General features: G+C 42.5%; 2 protein-coding genes across 4 annotated transcripts in view; both read left to right on the forward strand.

Moving 5' to 3' along the window:
• Nucleotides 1–388: 388 nt before the first annotated feature.
• Nucleotides 389–20,107, forward strand: tab1 (TGF-beta activated kinase 1/MAP3K7 binding protein 1). 3 transcript variants are annotated; one of them, XM_037100745.1, is made up of 11 exons: nt 389–1,088; nt 3,184–3,314; nt 3,960–4,113; nt 5,184–5,279; nt 6,065–6,200; nt 10,491–10,607; nt 12,571–12,682; nt 13,979–14,123; nt 14,943–15,156; nt 16,258–16,411; nt 18,187–20,107. In XM_037100745.1, exons 1-11 carry the CDS (start codon nt 1,056–1,058, stop codon nt 18,407–18,409), a joined length of 1,515 nt encoding a protein of 504 aa, XP_036956640.1. In that variant the 5' UTR covers nt 389–1,055; the 3' UTR covers nt 18,410–20,107. The 3 variants fall into 3 exon arrangements, with proteins under 3 accessions (XP_036956640.1, XP_036956650.1, XP_036956631.1); XM_037100755.1 differs by having other exon boundaries at nt 390–1,088; nt 6,092–6,200; nt 18,184–20,107; XM_037100736.1 differs by having other exon boundaries at nt 395–1,088; nt 18,184–20,107.
• Nucleotides 20,108–22,035: 1,928 nt separating this feature from the next.
• The window catches only part of mgat3b (beta-1,4-mannosyl-glycoprotein 4-beta-N-acetylglucosaminyltransferase b), a 78,602-nt gene continuing 75,383 nt past the window's right edge, over nt 22,036–25,254 (forward strand). The window contains exon 1 of the mRNA XM_037090374.1: nt 22,036–23,743. Within this exon, the coding sequence (XP_036946269.1) occupies nt 23,727–23,743 (17 nt within the window). The 5' untranslated portion in view covers nt 22,036–23,726. The remainder of the gene's footprint in view (nt 23,744–25,254) is intronic.

Consider the following 25,254-nt stretch of genomic DNA (forward strand, 5'->3'; position numbering starts at 1 on the left):
TAGTGAACGATAAAGCATATTCATAGCTCTTATAATTCACTTTACTGACCCCTGTAGATCAAAATAATGGATTGCATTAAAGGGAAGCTGCTTAGTAATGATTTACTGCAATTCCAATCAGTTTCTTAATTTCTGAGTGTATAATAAATATTAAAAGCATACCAGACCTTTATAAAAAGAGCATCCAAACATACACCTCCTCCTGAAAATCCATTTATTATATTAAATTATCATATTTATTTTACTAGAATATAATAATAAGAGCGAGCCGAAATACTAATTATACTGGCATAATGGTATTAATTGCGTCACTGAATGAAGTTCAAATGTCATCAAGATAAATTTATGTCGATGATGCCCATGAGGCTTAACACCCATCGGCATCAGGTGGGTGCAGTTTACTGTTGCAGTTCATTTTTGAACCACAAGGTGGCGACGTTGTCAAAGAAATCCCACCTAGCAACAAACAGGAAGTGGTGTTTGCATGTTTATTTTTTCCTCCATCTTTATTTTATTTTATTTATTTCATGTTATGAATTAATGAACTCTGCACAGGTGTTACGTAGCAAATGCGTCGAGAACGGATTTAATCTCGCAATAAAAATAATAAAATTCACGAGCAGAGCAAAGTAAGACGGGTGTTGCCTTAAAGGGGTGTCGGAAATGTGTCGATTAATGATCGGTAAATCTGAATGTGAAACGCCAAAAACACACGAGAATGGAAGACATTTGGAGGAAGGTGTTAAATCGGTGCTAGCAGCTGAACCAAAACATTGATAATTAATAATAATGTAATGTATGGAGCGGAAAATGGGTTTATTTGTATACAAAAATATAAATAAAAACAAAAGTGCTAAACCAACTGTTCTCGTTATATTTTCAAGCTTTGACATATGAGTTGTCACAGAACCCACGATAAATGCTCTTACGGTGTTTGTATTTTTTATTATACTGTGTTAGTTTCCTACTTAATACATTGACAGGTGGGTGTATTCGCTCGATGCTTGTTTTTTGGATTTTACGATGGATCCTGAACGCATCGTGTACCGTCCAACATGGCGGCCCAGCGAAGGAATTTGATGCAGAGCGTGAGTGAAAACTGAGCTATTATTCACTCTCACTGACCTCTAATGTCACTGCTGGACTGCTCGTCAGGACCACTTCTGTTTCATTTATCTCCCCTGGCCGTCGACGTGTTTGTTTCGTTCACTTAAGTGTGTTATTTCGTGTCATTCAGCGATGCTAGTGCTAGCTACTTTAGTTGGAGCTTGGGAAGTGTTTTGCTAACAGTTAGCTAGCTAGCCCAACTTTAATCTCAAAATAATGCGATTTCTTAGCGTCTAATCACTCAGGACAGTCGGGATTAGTGAGAGGAGGAGGTGGTTTTCATTCGACAAGTACCTATTGTGCAGTGTCCTGTCACACACAATGAGTGGGTTAACAGAGACTCAGAAATGGTTAATTACTGAAGCTAACTTTTAAGCAACAACCAACTAAATGGACCATTTATTCTCTGCGATTGTTAGAGTAATGTTTACACTCATGTTAATGTCAGCATGCAGAGACGATGTCGGTCTGTCGTCAAGGTGTAGAGAAGTTAATCAGCTTTTGTCGCCAAGTTTTTGCACGAATTCAAGAATTGTTGCTGTCACTGTGTGTAAATGGACAAACAGCTGAAAACAGTAACAACAAAGATGAACAGAGATGGTTGAACACGAACAGTGCTATGATGCACATATAAGTGAACAAATGGGTGTAAATGACTTTCACCAACAGTACACAGTGTCTGTACGCAAGTAAATTGTGCAAAATAATGCAAATTTAATTGAAATGCACTATGTGGGTGGTTGCATATAGTAGATGAAGGATGTAAACCATAATTATTTTGTTCATTATTAGAAACTGAAAATACATATACGCACACACACACCGTTGTTGGGGTGCTGGTAGTAGAATGCTTACAGGCCAGCCCCATCTACATAAAAATATTAACAAAAACCATGTAAGTCAAGAGAGGATGCCCAATGTCAGCCACTTTGACAATAAACCAATAAACAAATGCCTCTTCAGGGGACAATCAGACTGAAATGTGCCCCTACAAGCACCAGTGCAAAAAAAAAAATGTCAAAACTGAAGGTGTAAATGAGTTTGGGTCTCCTCGGTGGAATGAGGTGGGGCAGACAAGAGAACACAATAGGGCCTAAACAGATCTGAGTTTCTGGCTGGTGATCTGAGGGGAGGAGGTTCAGAATGAGGGCGAGGGCCCCTCTGGGTGCCGTTCCCCCACCTCTTTTAAGCCTTCACATAAAGGGCGTCGTCACACCATGATTGGCTGGGAGTGAAATGTCCCCAGCTGCTTCCACTCCTCAATCAGGAGCCAGTCTTCACCACCACCTTGTGCACAGGTGATCTGAATCTCCTGCAATTAGTCCAGATGGATTTTTGAAAATCAGCCCAAAACAAACTGAAGTTAGCCGGTCTTTGAATATGGAACTGCTACACCGTGACAGTAAAAAAACAAAACAAACAGTAACACAAAGCATGGTAATGTTTTTAGGTAAGCCAAGGGCGAAACAGGTTTATTTTAAGACTTCCATATACAGGAGAAAGTTGTCAGCTCAAAGGGAAATGTGTTAAGAAGTGCACATACACCACACTTGACAATGCTAAAAAAAAATACCTTAAAATGGAGAGAATACAAGACCAGCCGCTCACACAGACAGCAGGGAACCATTGAACTTGAATTTGAAGTCATTCTGGCCGAGTCAAAACACAGGGAACACAGTTTTCAGTTTTATGAAACTACTTAATTTGATGGAATTCTGTTAAAACGCTGTGAAAATTGTATGCTGGATGAATTAATCTGTCTACTAGTCAAGTAGCAGTCTATTTGCTAACACTTGATAGTGTAATTAGGAGGTTTCAGGGGAGCGATAATTGGGTTTCCACAGAAAAACCACTAACTGCCTCCATTATGGTTTTAACAGTTTATCTACAAAATACAAAGTATTTGTGAAAACGGAACATCTGTTCATGAGTTTATACTGTCATCAGCTCAAATCCTGGAGTGAGCTAAACTATCACACTGCAGCAGATCCACAAGCAGATCATTATCTACACACATCACTACTTATTCTGTAACATATAGAGAATCCTTATTCCTTTGTTTTGTTGACCTGACAGCATCAGAGCTGGACAGATGACCTGCCGCTGTGTCAGATGTGTGGGGTCGGCACTGCGCCCAACTGTGTGTACGGCCCCGATGGTAAAGGAACTCAGAGCCACACCAACGAGGATGGACACCTCGGGTTCAGGTGAGACGCCGCTGAAACGAAAAACACCCTCACTAAGTACAGCGAAGTCAGGAAACAGGAATAATGTCATACCAGGAGTCGCAGCTGCTGCCTGCATGTCAGAGAAACAAGATGACTTATTTCTGCAGCATTATTAGACAATCTACTGTTCAACCAGCTGAAAGCATCATGACATTGATGGTTCCCACTTTGGGAAGAGGACCCTGAACCTGGGAGGGATTCTCTGTCTTGCTCAAAAACAATTCAGCAGGGGAGACTCTTGTCAACACAGGGCTCTAACGAAGTGTCTAAGCCTCCACACTCAGTCATCAGTTTATGGTATAAAATGCAACTCTGATGGTAAAACTGTTTTCAGATCAATTACATTAATGATGTTCGTGCAGCTGGATGATTAGTTTTACAAATATTATGTCAAAGTGAGTCATTTCTTGCCAAAGTAGTGATAACTTTTACACTTTTATCGCTGTGAAAGTACACAAAAAGCTAGATGGGAGGAAGGTGTTTAACAGGTATAACAGGTGTCCTTTTTGACTTCATCAAATCGTTTAATCACGTGTATCATACACATGCATACATATTGTAATTCCTCTTGTTATTGAAGTAAAAATGAAGCCACATGATGTCTGTATTTTCTTTACCGATCAGAGGGGAGGACGGCTGTTTCCTGTATGGGGTTTTTAACGGTTATGACGGCAGCAGAGTGGCTAACTTTGCCTCCCAGTGTCTGACAGCTGAACTGCTGCTAGGACAGCTCAACTCCAGTCACACAGACAACGACGTCCGCCGGATCCTCACACAGGTTTGTGTGTGTTTATATTTATATGTTCAGTATCCCCCCGACCCACAGTGTTACACCCAGTAAAGCAGACAAGGGAAAAACAACAGCAGTAGTTGTGTAATGAATGAATGAATGAATGAATGAATGAATGAATGGAGAGTTTGAGAAAGAAGTTGAAGTTGTTTCAAAAAGATATGGATGTTGTCAAACAAGAAGCTGCTTCTTGCACAGAAAACAGACGGGGATAACTGTAAATAATATTCAGAGGGTTATGCAAAACAAGCAGAAAGTCCAGTTTCTGCCGGAGTCAGTTGAAATTATCAAACCTCAGGAGAGATATAACATCCCACTATATTGCGGCTTGCACATCTGATATGATCTGTGTTTGCAGGCCTTGTAGCTCCGTCAGTATAGTGCTTCCAAAATGACAGTCCTGCCAAACCACAGGAGACAAACAAGCTTAACTGATGGACAGGCCAGTGAGGTTACCTAGTTTATTACTTTCTTGTGATATCAAGGTTTCATCTCAAAAATCATTTTCTTTAAAGTTTTAGTTGGTACAGCAGAGGAAACAAAAGCATTTTGGAGGGAAACATGGAAGCATGTGTGATGAGAACCTCATAGGTGTACGATATGAAAACGGGGTCATGGTCATTCTGAAACTAATCATTCTCAGCAAATGTCCTGTTTTGTATTCATGCACACACTACCTGTAAGACTAACAAGCATCTACTCGAAGTCTCCTGCATCTGGCAGGTGCAGGAATTGATTTTCCGTGCTGGTGTCATGGTCGCTGTGGTGCTGTAAACACAGAAACCTGTTCCTCTGAATTGCCTATCACGGATTCCAAATGTCATGATATCTGAGGAAGTTAGTTAGAAAACATATCTTGTCTGCGTATTTTCAAATTTGCATTGAGTGCAGCTTAAAAAAAAAACAATGGATGTGTTTGTCAGAGATGTTGTGCAGTGCATGGTGCAGCAGTTCTTGTAGGTTTTTTTTTTTTTTTTTTTCAAACCTTTTTTTTTAATAATCTTGTACTTGGCATCGATGTGTTTGTATAAATTGGAAGCATGTTCTTGTGATTGCAGGCCTTCGACGTGGTGGAGAAGAGCTACTTTGAGACGATAGATGATGCTCTGGCTGAGAAAGCTCACCTGTCCAACTACCTCCTACCACACAATGAGGTACACACACACACACACACACACACACTCATACTGCAAAGCATATTGACAGATTAAGCCGAAAATTGGGGAGAGGAGTTCTCTGTTGGTTTCCATAGCAACCGCAGATTTGGGCATTAGTGTGAGCTAATGCCCAGCCATTGGAGAATGAGCTTGTTATGTTCTAATTGGGCTCATCAGCCTGTTTCATTAGATAAGCTGGTCTCTGTTTCCCTCCTCTGGATCCAACTCTCCCTGCTCCTCTGCCTCCACATTTCTCCCCCCCCTCCATCTTTTTCTCTCTGTGCCATATCTCCTCCTTTTTCCAGTCTTCACTTCACAAAATGTTAGATTGCGTCCTGATATTATTGCCGGTGTGGGTGTTTTTGTACGACGATGTTAGTCACTTTTTTAGTGCTTGAGGTGGCTGATGAAGAACGTCAAGTCCTAATCTCCTTTTCTCTGCTCTCACACTTTGTCTCGTTTGCTTATCTGACTCTTTCATGCTCGCTATCTTCTGTGTTCTTACTCATCTCTTATCCCTTTTCATCTCACCTCCTGCCTGTTTTTCTTTTTTCCTCCTCCACCACTCCTCCCCGTCCTCTCGCCTCGCCTCTCCTCTCGTCTCGTGTCTCTTCTTCAATGCTCTTTTATTTCTCACCTCCTCTTTGATCGTTTGTCTCATTCCTGCTTTTCTCCTTCAATCTGCCTACTCCAACTGTTAATTTTGTAATTTCTGTCCCGTTCCCGCCACATTTTCTTTACTTATCTTTCTCTGTCCTCTTCATCTCCCTTTGATTGCTCAGAATGTGTCATTCCACCATTCATCTCAGAATCAGAAGGTTCAGGAGCGTCTCAAGGAGCTGGAACAGGAGGTGTCGGGAGGAGCTACGGCTGTGGTGGCACTGATCCTCAACAACAAGCTCTATATCGCCAATGTCGGTACGGACACACACACATATGTCAACACAGGCTCATAAAGTTGTCCTTCTGCACAGCGTCTGACATAAGAATCTGCCTTACACCAGCAGATGTCAGGCTTAAACAGGTCTTGTTTTAGGGCTGGACACTATTTTACTGGACTGATTTAAGTGGTGTTCATAGAAAGCAGATGCAAGAGCTCTCCCAGGAGACCAAGAAGCTTTTTCAGCTGCGTCATGGCGAGAGACGAGACATTTAACCGTAACTGGTGCTGAAAAATTCTTAAAACTCAAAATCTGATATACACAGAGATGTTGAAAATGGTGTGACCAATGTCTCAAATGCCACTAAGCGTCACACGAGCTCATCTGGCTCATAAAAAAAACAGAGATGCTGCCAGTGAACACCCATTTTCAGCCAGGCAAACCCAGTTATGAAGTCTTGTGTCTCTCTCATGCTCCTCTTGCGTCTCTACCCAGAGGACACAGGCGCTATTTTTAGTAGCATGTAAGCTAATGCTGGATGCACAGCATCAGTTACAGACAAGGGATGGAAGGGCTGAGTTATGGTTATTGCTGATGTATAATTATGTTGTATAGATCAGGACACAAGTCAGCAGCAGTTGCAAAATAGTGCTGTTTATGCTGTCAGGGTTTCAGTGGCCTGCTCAAAGGCAAATGGCAGGATCATCAGTAAGATCATGTGTGTACAAGGCCACTAATCCATATATTTATATTGAAGAGGTAATTTCCAAAACTACAACATTGAGACAGTTTGTGTCACAAAATTCATTCGGTCATGTGATGTGTGCAGTTGGTCGTCAAGGCAATGAAAGTTGCTAAATTCGCTAGTTTGCACTATGAATACGAGTTGGTTAAACGCATTATTATTTTTATCATATGTTCACATTTGAGCTCAAGTTGACATAGTTTGCACTGTAATGTCGTCCTAGTCAATTAGCCTCCATCAATAATGGTGACGACGCTGGTTAACTGTTGCTTGTAAGATGTTACGCAGCATTTTTTCAGACAAAGTTTAACCTTGTAGATTAAATTGTGCACAACTTTGATTGTTTTCTTACTTTTAGACTGGCTGAGTAGAGATTTTCTGTTTAAACATTGGGGAAAATTGGTCATTAGGATTTCCCCTTGTCTTGCTCTTACTCACTCAAAAGTACACAAATAGATATAGATTTTATCAGCTGTGGGAAAGGTTGCAAAATTTGTGACACGATCAGATTATTTTGATCGAAATTACTAAGAAAAGAAATGCTGTTTTTGCAGAAGTTTTGAAATACCTAAACCAAAATCAGCAGATCTGTCAGAGAAAAGCGGGAATGCCCCACCAGCAAAACGTGTGTTTTACAGACTGTGCAGAGAGTTTATTTCTTCAGAGGACCTGAAGATTGTTCCCACAGGTTGTGTTTTCTGTGGCCTTCAGACAGATGTTGGAATCACACTCTCTTCATTGGAAACATACCTACAATGTCAGTCATTGTTTTTCAATCCTTGTTGCCAAATCAGGCTCCTGCAGCCAAGAGCTGCAGGGGCAGTAGTATGATACTACCTCCGAGTGTGTGTGTGTGTGTGTGTGTGTGTGTGTGTGTGTGTGTGTGTGTGTGATTTACTGATTCCCTCTTGACTCCTTCAGCCACAGAACGGAAAAAGAAGCATTTGTCATTTATATTTTACTAGACCAATCAGCAGGCCCATTTTAAATCCTTAACTGTGAGAAAACTCAAAGAAGACTGTGGGAGTCACACACACACACACACACACACACACACACACACACACACACACACACACACACACACACACACACACACACGCTTCCCCTGAGGAGCTCCTTTAGAAGTATTTTTCTTCAAGAATCAAAGTTAATCATAAAGCACCAGACCCCAGCTGCTGTGAGAGGGGGCCTGTTTCATGTAAGTGGACACTGTAGCTATTATTACTTCCACTTGATTTAATCATTAATCAGGGTTGTGAGTCTTATTTTAAGGTTGCACTTCTTAAAAGCAGCTGGTAATGAGTGTAAGTCAGTCTTTTAGATGTTTTTTCATCTTTTTGCTTACATCTTATATTCTTTAGCAGGCAAAGGCAAAGCGCCGCGTCACCCTCTCTCTCTCTCTTTGATTTCCTTTTCTTTTGTCCTCAAGGACATGGCACAGAGCAGAAAATGGGGGGTGTGGTAATTAGTAGCGAGGAGAAAGGAGGACTGTCTCCCCACTGGCCCGTTGTGCGAGGGTCGAGAGTTCAAAGTTGACAGAACATGAATCCCAGGGAGGTTTCGACATAAGAGTAAGTGTGCTCTGAAAAGCTCTTCCAGCTGTGTGTTGATGTGAAATAAATTTGACAGTTAAGGTCGTATGACCCATAATTTGATATGCTGGGAGTGTGTGTGTGTGTGTGTGTGTGTGGGGGCGACTGCCAAGAGTACACGAACATACGACAGGCACAGTCGGCTGTTCCTTTCAGATATGTAGCAATTGCAGCTTTGTTTATAAGAACATTAGGATTATCACCAGTGTTAACAAGAGAGTATATTGTTACCAATAGACTATTACAACGCTACAAAAGCAACGTATCCTGTCAGCGCTGACTGATTAACACACAGAGTCACAGGAGATGAAGCCCGGGGCCCCACAGCGAGGACAGAGAGAGGCACATGGGCCCCCCGTCTGCAATTTCACCATAATGGTGCTGATTGGACGTCCTTGTCTGCAGATTAAACGAGCAGCTGCTCCAGGGGCCAGATGCAAAACTGTGTGTATGCACAAAGACAGAAATAAGCGTACGGATTCTGTTCGTCGGATTTATAAAGCTGAGCCGTTGCCCAGTTCTTTTATATAAAAATCTCTATCATTGTGGAGACAGGCGCTCGTGCACAAGCTTCATTTCGGCTTTAACAATTATTCACAAATGGTTGATGATGATGTAGAAATGCCTTCAGGCATCCGTTTGTCTAGCAAAACTTGTTCTCGCTCTGACGCTCATTAAAAGTGTCACTGAGAGGAAAGAGGAAAAACTCCAACTGCTTGTGTTTCATCAGGAAGGTTCTCTCCTGGTGTTACGCATGGCTGAGGCTATTAACAGCTCCTGCACATGTACCTGTAAACCATCATCGCTTCAGTCACCTTCATTAAACTTCAGAAGATGATGAATGATTAATTGATGGAGCGTATATTAAAACTTCACTCAGTCACGGTTCACACTCGGAGGTAGTATCATACTACTGCCCCTGCAGCTCTTGGCTGCAGGAGCCTGATTTGGCAACAAGGATTGAAAAACAATGACTGACATTGTAGGTATGTTTCCAATGAAGAGAGTGTGATTCCAACATCTGTCTGAAGGCCACAGAAAACACAACCTGTGGGAACAATCTTCTGGTCCTCTGAAGAAATAAACTCTCTGCACAGTCTGTAAAACACACCTTTTGCTGGTGGGACATTCCATCTTTTCTCTGACAGATCTGCTGATTTTGGTTTTTCAAAACAACGGCAAAACAGCATTTCATTTTTGGTAATTTCGATCAAAACAATCTGATCATGTCAGAAACTTTACAACCCTTCTTATGAAGAGAAAAAAGAGTAGGGGGATTCCTAATGACCTAGTCATGTTGTGTAAAAGTAAGAAAACACTCAGTAAATGTCAAAGTTGTGCACAGTTTAATCTAGATGAATAAACTCTGCGTTACATTTTACAAGCAACAGTTAAACAGAGTCATCAACACCAGTGATGGACCGAGAAGACAGAGATAGTGATGCACCTCTGAGTGACATTTTACTGATGATGACGATAATAATAACGAAAATAACACCTACAGAAGCTGAACAATAGAAACAAAGTTCTCCTCTGCGGTTATGTTGCACCTTATTTTCATGGCCACTTCACTGGTTCACCCACACCTTTTCTAGAACGCATCATTTATACATTCGGAGCTCCTGAACTTGTTTTTGTGTGGGTGGATGTGGTCCCACGTCAAGCTGCTGCTCAGCCACCCAAAAAATGTTAATGTTATAATGAATTAATCACTGATCTGTCCCCGGTCAGCTCATGTGTCAGCAACTGGCGTCATCTTCGGTTATTAATATTTAGCTTTTTGTAGAAGAAGCACACTGTCTCCACTGGTTCGTTGGTGTGGGTTTGGGCCTGTGAGTCACCTCAGAGCAGCATCAGCGCATTATTGTGTCTGCATCATTAATGTGTGGAAAAGTGAGTCAGCAAAATATCTCATCCTCATCCTCCTGGGAGTTGAATTAAAAGCCTCTTTGTGAATCCTTTTGTGTGCGTTCATCTGGGATTCCAGGTTCCAACCGGGCCCTGCTGTGCAAGTCCAGCAGCGACGGCCAGAACCAGGTTCTCCAGATCGGACGGCCCCACAACACCGACAATGACGAAGAGCTGCAGAGACTGGCTGCACTGGGTGAGTCACACAGAAGGACGGATACATATTAAGAATACAGAATTCAACACAGATACACAGACCATCTGACCAGGGTCAGTTCTGGGAACTCCAGTTGAGATCTATTTCCTTTATTTTAACTTTACTTTTAGAATATGTTTCTGTTAATTTTATTTTATTTGAGACACTGACTAACTTCTGCTGCCAGAGGTCTCTGACTCAATCATGATAATGTAGTTTGATGATATGAACTGGTGTTGTATGAAGCTGGTTGTTATCTTCGTTGTAAAAAACTATGAAACTGTACCAGACTTGAGTCGGGCAGAAATGTTTTATTTAGTTCACATTTAGTCACATTTGCCAACTTCCTTCCTCATTCTCTAACGTATCATCTGATGTTTCCTGCGTCACAACTGACAGGCGACCGAATGAAACACACTGTTACTTTGAATAAAAATACAAAGTTCACTGGGTTTGAACATTTGTTGGAAACATTTAGAATAACAGAAGTACATAACCCAACAAAAAATACATAACAAAATGTAGTCATTTATGGACATTTTAATACAGTAGCGTTACTTGTTATACATTTAAGATTTAAATACAGCTCAGTTCAAGTCATTATGAGAAGAGCTGCAACAATCAGTCAGCCAAGATGACAGTAATTTGATGGTTTCAACGTCTTGAATGTAAAGATTAGCTGCTTTTCTTTGTCGTTTATTTATATAAATGAGGAGTCTTTGGGTTTTTGGACTTAAGGAGCTATTTGAAGTCGTTACTTGAAATCATGACGAGCACTTTTCATATTTTTGTGACATTTCATGGAATGAATGATAAATAAAATAATGAGAAAATAATCAGTAATGACAGTAATCATTCGTTGCAGCCTTAATTTTGAGTCAGCCGTGCCTCAGGACCTACTGAGATGAATATTTTGAATAATCTGATTGACATCCCGTTTCACCAAATTTAGAAGCAGCGCTGCCTCCGTCTACTGCTGCTGCTCTGCTGACTTTGCTGTTGCCTTTTTTCTGGGAATTAACAAGGCAAGAATTAATTAGGAGACGGGACTTAATCCTAACAAAAACAACAAAAAAAACAACTCCTCGCTGATCAAAATAAGAATGATAATTAAGAATCAGTCATATTCAGATTTGAATATTCAGTCAGATAGTTCTGAGTTGTCTGTGGAAAAATGTGCAGAGAAAAGCTTTTCAGATTTAGTTTTACCTTGTTAATTCAGTAAAAAGTCTTCATTGCACTGGTATCGAGGGAAATCTGTAGCATACGTACATTCAGACATATAACATTTCATTCATTGCATTCTGAGCAGGATATAACAGCGGACGTAGACAGCCATTACCGTCCACTAGCTGGCATGGAGACACACTTAGAGTCCTCTATCCGCGGTGGACAGCCAAGCTAATGGTCCAGTAATGAGGATGGTGTTTGAAACAGGAAATACATACGTCGTGATTAGCTTTGCGGAAGATGCATTAAGTGAAGCCTGGCACCTGTAATGAACATAACGGTGAATTAGCTGCATTGTTGCCCAGCATTTCACACTGTCAGAAGAGGGGGCAGACCTCTCTGTCTCTCTCTCTCTCTGCCGTCTGTTTGGAGTCACATAATTATTCTGTTGTTCCGGCTCTTCTCTGAGCGATTTAAATGAAATGGCAGTCATTCCATTAACCCAGCTGAAGGTGACCTCTCCCCCTCGTACTTTCATCCACCCCCCAAAACACACACACACACATCCCCCCTTTGTTCCTTCCTCCCACCCCCATCTCCCGCTTCCACTTATTGCTCTTGTCTTATTGCTTTATCCTCTTCTGTCCCCAATACTAAATCTCCTGCTCCTCTTCCCCCCCACTGCCTATCATTATTCTGCAGTCCTCAAACTGATCTCCAGTCTGTCCTAACTGTCAGCCTCTTGCTGTATTTTAATGTTTTCTTCTCCTTTCTTGCCCTTTGTTTTACGCAGGTGTGGATTCAGCTCGTGTCAGGCAGGCAGGGCAGATTGCTGGACAGAGCAGCACCAGGAGGCTCGGAGACTACCGGGTGAAGTTCAACTACAATGAAATCGACTTGCTCAGGTGAAGTCACAATACTCCAACATGTGGTACATATCATTCATTCATCCACTGATTATTATTGGCAAGAATAAAGCTGTCTTTGACAATGTCATAGAATCAAATTTGGACAAGCAGCCAAGTCCTTTAGTGTCACAACTACTCCTCACCTCATGTTCCAGTGAGCAAAAAATAACTCTGAATGAGTTTCAGTTGTATTTAATAGAGAAGGTTGATACCACTCTCGTGTCTGTGTGATGAGTATGGAGCTGCAGCCAGGAGACAATTAGCTTAACAAAAAGACTGGAAGCAGGAGGAAACAGCTAGTCTGGCTCCGTCCAAAGGCAACAGAGCCTTTCTGCCAGCACGTCATGTCGTATCACATTTCCAATCCAATTCAAACACGAACAGAAATCTAAAAAACAAGTTTTGGTTTTACCAGGAGTTACAGTGTATGTTGGAACTCTTTCATTCTCAAGCACAATAAACGACCATGATGACCAAGACTCCTGCCACTGTTTTTCCTCTTGGATGGTAAGGACACGTGTTGATCAGTATAATTAAAAGTTGCCTATTAGCTTGACTAGCAGTTTATCCCCCTGTCCAGTCTATGGACAGTCCAGTTGAGCAGAGCTAAGCCCTCTGCCAGTCAGAAATCAATTCCTATTTTGTGCACAGACACGAAAGAGCTTCTTAATTACTTCTCAGTAAAAAATTAGCGTACGTTCACTTGTCAAACTTCTCCGTTAAAATGCTTAATTAGCTGCTACAGTTCCACTTGACTCACAGTTCTTAAAGTTGACAGAGTTTCTGGTGTGTGTGAGTGTGTGTGTGCACTTATCACTACCTGGACAGTGGAGGCTCTGTCTCCATTTTACAGTCTTTATTATCAGATCTGACACCGCTCCAACCTCTCTTTTACCTCGGCCGAGCCTCTCGAAATTCCACGATCCAGGGGCCCCCTCTCTCACACTTCTCATTTCCTCTTCCTGTCTGCCGTCCAGGCCAAGCAAATCAGGCTCAGATATCTACGAGCCATTCCAATTATGATCCTCAATAAAACACACAATAGAATCTTTATAGAATTTCCGCCGCGGTGCCATCAAAGAGAGTGCAGGAAATTTGATGTGGACAAAGTATAAGCGATTTGTTGGATCTATGAGATTAGATGAAGTTTATTGTATTTAGTTCAGGTGCACTTATGTCTTTCTTTCTCTCCCTCTTTCCACTTCTTCTCTCTCCTCCAGTCTCTTCCTCGTTCTCTCTCCTTGACATCAATTTATCTTACTAACATATCTATCCGTCCTCCTCCACCATCAGCGCGGCAAAGACGAGGCCAGTCATCGCAGAACCAGAGATTCACGGCAGCCAGTCTTTGGACAGCGTGACGGGCTTCTTGTTGCTGATGTCAGAAGGTCTCATCAACGCCCTTGAATCCGCCCACGGCCCCGAACAGGCCAATCAGGTTAGAAGGGTTCAGACGGGTTAGACGGTTTCAGCCACTTTCCCGCTGCTTGTTTTTCTTTCGTCTTTTTATGATCTCTGCATAAATGTTTCTCCTCCTTCTTTGGCAAACCACCTACTCAAAACCACACATTTTTATATCTTTGTTCTCTCTAATTCCTTCCTGTCCTGCTCCTCCCTTCCTTCTTATGCGTCCGCTTTTCATCCTTTCCATTGATATCATCTTTGTGTTTATTTTCATTGCCCCTTCTTGAACTCCAAGGCCTGTTTTTCTCGACCACTTTTAGCCAGAGTTTCCATTGCTGTTATCTTTCACTCACTTATCGTATTTATTTGTTTTATCTTATTCGGCCTCTTGTTCTTCTATCTTCTTTTCTTACTTGTCTTCTTTCATTTAGTTCTTCAATTCTAACAACAATAAGAAAGAATAAGGTAATTCTTTATTGATTTTCCCAGAGGGTAAATTCTGGTCTTACAGAACTTACAACTTAAGAAAATAAATATTTAAAAAGAGTATAAATTAGAAATAAGATTAGGGTGAGATAGAAACTACACAAGGCAGTTAAACTCAGAATTACAATGGCTATTAGGCAATAGCAGTACCCACAATAGGTATTATACTTGAGCTAATAATGCAATACCTTCAAAGTGACACAGAGATGAGACTAGTGCAGCATAGTCAGCACAATATTGTTTATGCAAGAGTAATATAAGTATATCATGATCAGAAAATGGAGAAAATACACAGAAAGCCTGTTGGCGGCGCCGTCTCGTAAATCTTGCAATCCTCGATTTTCTCCCTTTCTGCTGTCCATTGTAGGAAATCGTTGCCATGGTAGCGGCAGAGCTGGCCCAGGCGGCCAGTCTGGAGGCGGCGGCTCAGTCGGTGGTGGACCGCGTCAAACGGGTGCACCACGACGTCTACGTGTCGGGCCGACAGCGGGCCACCTACTGCTCTCGGCACGAAGACATGACCCTGCTCATCCGCACGCTCAACTACGTGCTGGCAGACGGAGCGCTCACGCCAACACAAGGTAGAGAACGGCATCCTGGGATCGGGTTACGCCTCACAGACCGGTTACACCAACAGTTTTCCTCATTCAGAACTTTAACATTTGATGTTTTTAGCAGCATGTCGAAATTTCCGTCAGATTCACATAGAATGTTGAAAAATCCGAAGACTTAACTTTGGTGGTTCCTAATATTTTCAACATCAGCATTTAACATATATTTAGCATCCCAGATTGTATTTCATATTTCCTGGTGTTAAACTATTAAAAAGTTGAAATGAAAAAGCAAAGATGAATGTCTTAAAAAATGGATGTATTGCTTTTTTCCTAACCAGTTGATCCTCTGACACTCTAAGATGATAACGCCTCCTTATAGATTTAAAAATTATTAAAGGTTTCTCATTAAATCTTTAGAATTCATATAGTATTGGACCGTATTTGATGTCAGGATCTAAGAACCTTAGAGGTAGTTATCATATCAATAATATAAGCTCATAAGCTTTATATATGAATCAGAACTTCCAGTATTTGGATCAAGTAGCTTGGAAAACTACGGTGTGCCAAAGTTAGCTTTCTACAACTGTTGTTTCAGTTTGTCAGACATTAAATCAGGATTTAGGTAAATACAAGTATGAGAATGTTGATGCTAGATTTGGATTATATTGAATTCTTATGTTTTCTCAGACATTAGACACTAGTCCCACACTGAAAACTAACACCGGCACATAGGTGCACTTCAAAAGAAATCTTAAAATAATACTTGGTCTATCCGCACCTGAGCAGCCACCTTTAATGGAAGAAATCAGAAGATTTTGAGAGGTGCAGTCAAGAATACCACATAGATCCAAAATAACAAAGTCCTGGCTGAACAAAAATCCAATTTTCTCCCGGTTCCCAAGCTGCCCATTTTATGCTGAGGCTGCTCTTAGTTTTACTTTGTTTGTCTTGATAAGAGTACTTGTGACAAGTCTGAATAACAACACAGGTGTACCTCAGACATCTTCATTTAAAAAGCAATCCCACAGCAGCCTTTAACTTGTTGCGATGTAAACGTCTCTGAAGATGATCAGGACTTTCACTTTAATGTGATTTTTAACTCGTGTATGTCCTCTGCTCTTGTTTCAGGTGGACGCATCTACCCCGTGTCAGTGCCCTACTCCAACAGCCAGAGCACCAGTAAAACCAGCGTCACCCTCTCACTGGTCATGCCCTCGCAAGGCACCCTCACCAATGGGACCAACACTGCCTCCACCTTGGAAGAAGGCACCCCCACTCCTGGGTAAGCTCGGCTTCACTCCTGGTTCCCTCCTACTCCTCATGTTTGGTCTGGGTAAACTTAATTTTTACTCCCTTGCTTTATTTTTTCTGCTGTGTACGCTCAAAAACTGCTTCATTTTTGCTTTTTGTCGCTTGATTTTAACTCCCTTGTCTCACTGCTGAGCTTTATTCTGACTCCTCTCTTCCCTCCCTGGGCTCGAGTTTTATTTTAGATCAGTTTTAGATGAGCAAGATTTTCAACTCCCTCGTCCCTCGCTTGTTTTATTTATTTTAGGTGAACTTGACTTTCACTCCGCTGCGTCCCGCCGCTGCTATGCTTATTTATGTGTAAGCGTGGTTTTCACTTCCCCGTCGTTCACCGCTGGGTGTCTGTCGATCACTCCAGGGTCCCTCAAACTGACTGGAAAGGGAAAACTGATCGAGTACAGCTGGGAAAATATGTTATTATTCAACTTTCCCATTAGCAAACAGCGACATGTCATATACTGTAATTTAACCATGTAAATGCAAGTAAATCAGGTTGTTTTTTTTCTGTGTGTGCAGAAACAAATGACACAGGGAACACAGTAATGTCCAGGAAGTGCAGTCAGAGTATCAGATTATTGTGTTAAAAGGATTTTCAGACACCAAAACACTCTCGATTCACAAGACGGGAATTTACATCTCTGGAAAATAATCACGCTGGCTTCCAACTGCTCTGATTGTATCACCATTTTCGTTTACATATTGGATCCTTTTTTTTTTTTTGGAAGAGATATGCATTACCCCGGCTCTGATGTAGCCGCCTGTCTGTCTGTAGTCACTCGGTGTCCTGCCAAAAAGCACTATCTGATTGGTTAAACGTCACGAGTAATAGCCTATCAACACTGAGAGCTACTCTGTTGCAGAGGCTGTGGAGCTGCTCTGGTAAGCAAGTGGAGCTGTGTGTTGATGTGAAGGCAGCAGATGTTGCCAAAGTTGGTATAAGCAATCTTCGGATCTATTTCTGTGATGACAGACGTGCGTAGTTTCCCGGTTACACCACTGAGCGCCCCAAAGTCACAGCCAGCAGGATTTCACTCAGTGGAAGCGACAGTTCAGAGTAAAACACTGCAAACATCTGTGTTGTGTATCGTATCTTTTCATTAGATAAAAACTTAAATCTTATGGTGGCATGTTTGGAACTGGGCCTTCAGTCAGTGAGGTTACCTGCATGGAACCACCTTAATATGAGTGAACATGAGCAGCAGCACTCAGGCGAGGATCTGTGCACTTTAATCGCTCTCCATTTTTTTTTGCCTCTTGCTTGCTCGTCCGCAGGGGTTGCTTCTCCATCTTCCTGTCACTTACTGTCTGACTCACATCTATATTTCTCTTCCTCATTGGCCCCGACTCGCCGATATCCATCCTGTGTCCTACGCTCTGTCCTTGCCTCTCCTTTTTCCACTCCTCTAGCACGTTCCACCCCGCTACCTGCCAAACTTCTGTCGACATCCTGCAGCCCATAATTGAACTCCCTCTTTCCCCTCTCTACCCCCTCTCTCCTCTTCCTCCTCTGCCCCTGTCTACCTCCCTCTTCTCCCTCTCCACCACCCCTCCTCCTCCCCGTCCTCTCCCTCTTTCCACCTCTCTCCTCTGTCTCTCCACCCCTTACGTGGACCCCTTCCTCTCCTCTGTTGGCCCCACATCTTCCTCCTCTATTCCCACCCTCATACCTGTGTCCTCTTATTACTCGACCCTCCCCAACCAACCACCTGTCTCCTCCTCCCTCTTCTATTCCTCCGCTCTCCCCAGCAGCCAGAGCCCCACGGCCACCCTCCAGTCCACCAACACCCAGACACAGAGCTCCAGCTCCAGCTCGGGAGATGGCAGCCTGTTCCGCCAGAGGGGCAGCCAGGCGGCTCAGCCAGACGAGACGGGCCGGGTCCCGCCTTACGTGGACTTCAGTCAATTTTACCGCCTTTGGGGAAGCGACCACAGCGACGGCCAGAGCACCCAGGGAGGACTGGGACCCCAGTGAGGCCAACGAGGAGGGGTGCTCGGTGCCAGGTGGAAAGGGACAGACTGGGGATTTTTGGCAGGGGGAAGCACACGGATTGAAAGGGACGATGATTTCACGAGGTGGTTGGGATGACTGATAAAATGCTATTAATGTATCATAACTAAAAAACAAAAAATAATAAGTGACCTAAAGGTGCATGGAGACGCATGGTGACTGAGGTGAAAAGCCAGCAGGCAAAGAATAACCCGGACACAGTGGGAATACGGTGTCACTATACACCACAAAGTCACGTTTGCTCTTCTGTAATAGATGCTGGTCATGAGTGATTGTGAATATATGTAATCCAGATTGTAGCCGTTACTGTCAGGTGTAAAAACACGTGTCTGCAAACAGGAATCTCAAAGACTTGAGGGGGTTTGTGGAGTTGAGAATGAGTTTATCCAGAAAGGCCTTAACATGAAATGAATGGATGTGTTTGGAAATAACTTTTTTTTTTTTATTTGTAATGAAATTATATCTCCAAATGAATCAATACACTTTCTTCTTTTCTATTCACATTAACACTTCAATTCATCTCTCGCCTGAAATAATTCATTCGGCCGATTTTTCACCAGACAAGAACCCAAAGAGTGACTCATGTCGGTTGGCATGGTGACACCTGTGGTGGCAGGTGGCCACATAAAAGACATTTTAATAATACAAAGTCCAGAGTTTCATTTCAACGACACGGGAGGTTTTGTGCCGGGGGGGCAGCAAAGCACCCAGACAGTCATTCAGCTGAAAACGAGGAATTCGTCTGTACAGCTACGCTCCCAAAAAATACTTCTTCTAGTTGAAAGTGAAAGCACATTTGGTTTTAATCAGAGGATGATTAAAACAGCAGTGCTTCTCATGGAAGGAATTCGAGCCACAAATGAATTGTGTTTTTCTTTCAAAAACAATATGCATGCAGACTTTCCTGTGCGTGCACGGTTAATTTCTTCTGTAGCTGGAAACTGAAACGAGTGAGGATGAAGCACAGTGCGGAATGCAAATGCACTGAATAATTATTGCATCATGTAAGCACCAGCCATGGTATTTGAGTAGACAATTTAAAGCAACAATATTCAAGAATTGGACGTACATATGGGCGTGTTGTGATCAAAAATTAGGGGGTCAACAACTTGTTGACGATCGCCCAGCGCAGATTCTGGTGCCCACTGCCCGTTACCTCTTCCCACGAGGGTTTCCCCCAAAAAACATCCTTTTCTTGGCGGTCCAAAGAGTCTTTAGTCTCATGGGTTTAAACACCAGTGATGTCCCGGTGCTCCAAATTCCCACTCCAGCAGCGTCAGCTAGCTGCATGTCTACAGTTGGCAGCAGTTATAGGTTACATTAGCAATAAGCAAAGCTGTCCGTCCATCAGGGAACTCGATTAATCACAGAGACGTGAAGCAGAGCAGGGAGAGGGAAGAACATTATCTCCATGAAATAAGTCCGGTTTCACTGACGTAGCTGCTACTGTGTGACTAATGTTGCGTCCCGGACAATTCGGAAAACTTCCAACCTCCTACTACAAAAAAGTACAATGACAATCCATCTACCAAGACTTCATGAGGGAGTGAGTTGTGTTCATAGACGACAGTATTTGTATCAGGCAGGTAAACGCAATCTTTAGACACATTTTAAGTTTAAAAATGCCGTAAAATAAAATGTATAATGGCGTCTGTGACCTCATCTGTCCTCTCTCTGTCTCCATTTTGTTTATAAATGCTAAGACGCTGCCCTCGAGGGTTCACTCGTGTGCACACTCTCCAAAGAAACATTTTGTTACAGTCAGACAAGTTTTTTGATCACTTTCGGGATCCTTCACCTGGAACACTTGGAGGTTGGAAGAGGTGGCATTCACCTTGTACCAAGTCAAAGTAGTGTATCATCAGCATGATTTTGAAGCTGTTATTTTAAGGAACTACATAACGTTGTCAACCATAAAAAAATGTACGTCAAAATGAGTATTTATAACTTGTGTAAAAGGTTCATCTTCCAAGAATGATCATACTATATACATTTATTTTTTAAATTACATAATTTAAGGCCTCAGGTCTAAATTTTGACGGCAGAAACAACTGATAAGAATGCCAGCTACGTGAGAACGGCTGCTTTCACCAAGCACGAATCCAAATCAAACAGCCACGAACCTCAACCTGGAGGTTTTCAGGGATCAACAATGAAGTGATTCACTGGCTGCATAATGTGAGACAAGCTAAAGCTTGAGAAGAGTGTGAGATGTGGGGGAGAGGCGACTTACTGGAAGCTGAATCAGAGCGCTGAAGTGCACCAGAGCTTTACGATGTTTGAGTCCCGGGCTGTGAGGCACGGTCTGCTCTTTCAACGTGAGATTTTTTTTTTTAAAAAAGGACAGATCTGGGCTCCTCAGCAGCAGCATGACAGTGATGGATGGCGAGTACCTGTGACTTGAGCGTGTTCACAGCGCAGCAAAGTAAAAATATGATCGACCATCATGTGATGGGTGAGAGCAGGGAGGGTCTCCAGGAGGAGCTGAGTGATTGTTGGAACAAAATGGAGCCATCCGTCAAAGTCAAACAGAATCATCACTCTTTGGTTTTTCCATCCTGCTGCATGTCCCGTGATTTCAGGATCACCTTTGACACAATCAAAAGTTTTGTACTCACTGATTTAAATTCCCAAAACTCCCTCAGTCATCTTTCACTGCTGGATGTTACATATCTGTACCTCTGTCGTCTCTACAGTGAAACACTGAAGACGTCTAATATTCAAAGATTCAAAGAAACATTTACAGCTGTCGGGTTTGGAAATATGTCAGCATGAGATTTGCATTGCGTGCGTTTTAGCTAGTTGGTGACTCTCTCCGGTATTATTTCCACAGCTCCTTCCTCTTAGAAGTCAGCAGTTAATCTCATTCCCCGAATTAACTTCCCACTTATATATGAAACCCTAATTGGCTTAATCAGGGAAGTGATTAGAAACACACACATTAAAAAAAAAAAAGTAATAAATGGGAGAAAAATGACTTCCCATTAAACTTTCCAATCACCAAGTTGCAGCTCTGCTCCAACACACAGTTGTTTAATATCAAAGCTGACGCAGGGTGTGTCGCTAATTGCTCATTTGGTGGATAATTGGTGTTTTCCTCCTGCATAAGGCCACGACCCAATTCATGAAAAGTGGGTTCAATTAACTTTATTGCTCCTCGTAGGAAACGAAGGGGAAATGAAGAGTCAGGTGAACGATGAGAGGTTGAGCTCAGCTGCCGCCGTCGCTGCACAGTTCGTGTCGTCTCTGTCCGCCTATCTTAAGTAGATACTCCATGTATGTGTATGTTTGATAGTGTGTCTTGCTGCTGCATGCTGGGAAATGTGGTGCCTTTTCCTGTGCGGTGTATTGTAGAAACATAGCGTGTGCATGTGCAGTTGAGATGGATGGTCTCAGAGGGAGCTCCATGTAAGCGCCACGGCCCCCGGATGTCCGCGGTCTCCGGGCTCCGTTCCAGGACTGAGACATTTACCAAGTGGTTCATTTATATAAATAACAAAACATGAAGCGAAAGGACACAAAGACAAATGTTAGTTCACATAATGCACAGCTGCACAAATCAGACACAGACTTGAGTTTTTGGAGCTTTTCATAAGGTTTTATTGATATTATTTATTTATGATAACACACAACCAACATCCTGTAAATGTGCAAGTGTTTGCCGTCTGACTGAATTAACTGCAGTCCTTTGGTAACATGTTTTGGAAGCCCTTAAAGCGAAAATACACGAACAACAGCAACACTAAACATGGATTTTCAAGGCTGAAGTCGTTCAGAGCAACAAGAAACTGCATTCTCGACACAGTAATAGAAAACATGGCTTCTGGCACATTTGCCGTGCAGGCAACGTGAAGGAACGACACACAGCTGAGCGATTTGATGCGTCTGTCAGCTGACTCCGGCTCAGATTTAATAAGTCACAGAACAGTGATCAAGTTAAGTGTCCAGTTATGGTTGAAGATGAGCATCATTACGAGAGGCGGGAGTGATTTGTTTTCAGGTTATTTAACACAAGTTAACCCTCAAATGGAGTCGCCTTGGCGCTTTGTTGCATCAATTACAACACTTCCGTAACTCTTAAGACAGAATATAGTTATTTTAACCAAAGTCATAATGTTCTCCTAAACCTAACTCAATAGTTTTGATGCCTAAACCTGACCAAACTGCTGCCATTTCACAATGTTAATAACAGTCCAAAAGTCAGTGAAGCTTTATTTTGAAAATCTAACTGGACTTTGCATTTAACATACAGTTGCTATCCCGACCACTGTGTGTGTAAAACTGATGCTAAAGAGGCAGATGGAGCTTCACAGTTTAAGGTCACTCACCAAAATGACTTGTTTGGCAATTTGGATAAGAGAGAGAGAGAGAGGAGTCCACCTCTCCACACCTGTGAAGCTTTCCTCACCTGCGTCTGGAGCCAGGCTAGCTGGTTCCACCTGTTTCCAGGCTTAATGCTAAAATAATCTCACTAATGTCTCCTTGACGTACTTTCATATTGCAGGATTAAACAGCTCACTACATTGTTCAGCGTTTCAGGGATTACTGTTGTGTGTTTTGTCTTTATTTTATTTTATTTTTTTTTAAATCCTGCGTAGTTTGCCTTTAAACAGCTCCTGTCATCAGTCACATCCTCCGAGAGCCTCGTGTGATGATGATTTTTCACCGTCACTGAAAGATCTTCTCACTTTTTTCCCCGCAATCGAACAAAACACTGAGGCTGCTTTGTCTTGAGCACGAGCATCTGTTCTTCAAGTCCACCGTACTTTAGGTTTTAAACACATCTTGTCATTGGTCGATCCCGTCTGAGAAACTTTCACCCCAGGTTGGCAACTTTCAGCCACTCTGACTCGGTTTGGCTGTTTGTTTTTAACCAGCCCATCAGATGGCAATGTGGAGCTAGTTTTCCAGATCCGTCACGGACCGTATTGACAACAGTGTCTTCAAGTATCAACCTGTGCCCTGAGGTTGTGACTTGGTCTGATTAATTTTTTTTTTTCTTTTTCTTTTTTTAAAAGTTCCCAGCTACAGGATTGTCCTCCTTCCTTGTGGGCGTGTTTAGAGTGTAAACACACCCAGCGAGTATATCCACCATTTGTCACCTAGCAGGGTGTGGATTGCCAGGTTTTGTTAGCTCACACTCACTTGATTGTTCTCAGGTTTGATGGCAGCGCTTGTCTGTGTCAGCTGGAAGTGGGAGTGCAGCAGGACATAACAGACTAGAGAGAGAGAGTGGCGTACCTGGAGCTCACTGATACACGTCTGGACTGAGGAGGAGAGAATGAGAAAATGCAGGAGGTAACAAAAAAAAAAACAAAGAAAAAAAAAGTACTCACTAACTGGGATATCTGTGTGTGTGTGTGTGTGTGTGTGTGTGTGTGTGTGTGTGTGTGTGTGTGTGTGTGTTTTAACGGATGCAGGCATGACAGCGTGTCTGCCACTTCTCTGGAATAGGAGGAGAGATCCTGTGATCTCTGTTCTGTCAAGTCTGCGTAAAATCTCACAGTGAGCATAATGAAGTCTGACACTGCAATTATTATTATTATTATTATTATTATTATTATTATTATTAATGTATTTATATATTATTCAATGTAAGTTTGTGTGTTGGGATCCGTCACAGGAATGATGGCGGTGATGGATGTTTGTTCACCTGTAACTTCCTGACAGGCAGCATCATTTCAGAAAGATGACAGGGGTTGTTTTGATATTCTGCCTATTACTGATTTGCATTGATCGCATCCTGGTCTGACATTTGAATACACTGCAGAGTCCGTTGGTCATGAAAACGGTTTCGTAAACGTAGGAAGTCATTAGAAAAGTCTTGATGAACTTGTGGCGACGTCGTGTTAAAAGAATCGTTCATTCGAGTATTAGAAATGTGGGGTTTTTTAAGTTTTACATGAAAAGATCAGGAGCTGGGGTTGGTTAGCAGTTAGCTTAGCACAAAGACTGGTAAACATCCACACACCAGCACCTCTAAAGACGACTCAGTAGCACCTTTATATCCTGTTTGTTTAATTTGTGGGGGAAAAAAAGAAAGATAAAACTGGTGCTAAAATGAGAAGTTCTGGTTTTTACTGTGGTATGACATGCTGGACGTTTGTCTTGGATGGTTTTGTGACTTTATGGAGTCCTGATGTGGAACAATAAGATAATCAGCTCCTTAAACTGGGCTTTTTTTTTTAGCAGACAGACGAGTACTGATCTTCTGATCTAACTTTGGGCGAAAGAACAAATATGGGTCCCAGACTGGTATTTTCCCAAAATGTCTAACTATTCCTTTAAAGGAACAGTTCATCATCTCCTCACCACCATGATGGTGGAAAGTCAGAAATCAAACTCTGAGCTCAGCCACCCATCTCGGACAAAAGTAATGTCTTTTCCAAATCTATTTTGGATCTCAGGGCTTCCAGAGACTTGGATTACTTGTGTTTTTTTATTGTAAAATAAGTCCTTCAACTTCAGAGAATGCTGTAAAATGTTTTGTGGACAACAAAATTGATCCAACTTTAAGGAGGTGGGGAGGTGAAGGCTGAACTTGAATTCTTAGGTGAACTGTTCCTTTAAGTCACAAAGCTTTCGACCTCACACCTCCATGTATCGCTAACCTCGCCTCGAGTTCAGTCTGACGGTCGGTCTCAGACGGTCGGTCTCAGGCGGTCGGTCTCAGGCGGTCGGTCTCAGACGGTCGGTCTCAGACGGTCGGTCTCAGACGGTCGGTCTCAGACGGTCGGTCTCAGACGGTCGGTCTCAGACGGTCGGTCTCAGGCGGTCGGTCTCAGGCGGTCTCAGGCGGTCGGTCTCAG

The sequence above is a fragment of the Acanthopagrus latus genome, chromosome 1 (assembly GCF_904848185.1).
Source record: "Acanthopagrus latus isolate v.2019 chromosome 1, fAcaLat1.1, whole genome shotgun sequence".
Classification (NCBI taxonomy): domain Eukaryota; kingdom Metazoa; phylum Chordata; class Actinopteri; order Spariformes; family Sparidae; genus Acanthopagrus; species Acanthopagrus latus.

Bases quoted from the DNA above. Each gene is read 5' to 3' on its own strand.
- tab1 (XM_037100736.1), top strand. From the start codon at position 1,056: ATGGCGGCCCAGCGAAGGAATTTGATGCAGAGC. The intron at 6,201-10,490 runs GTACGGACACAC...CTGGGATTCCAG, and splicing joins GCTCTATATCGCCAATGTCG to GTTCCAACCGGGCCCTGCTG. The intron at 12,683-13,978 runs GTGAAGTCACAA...CTCCACCATCAG, and splicing joins AATGAAATCGACTTGCTCAG to CGCGGCAAAGACGAGGCCAG.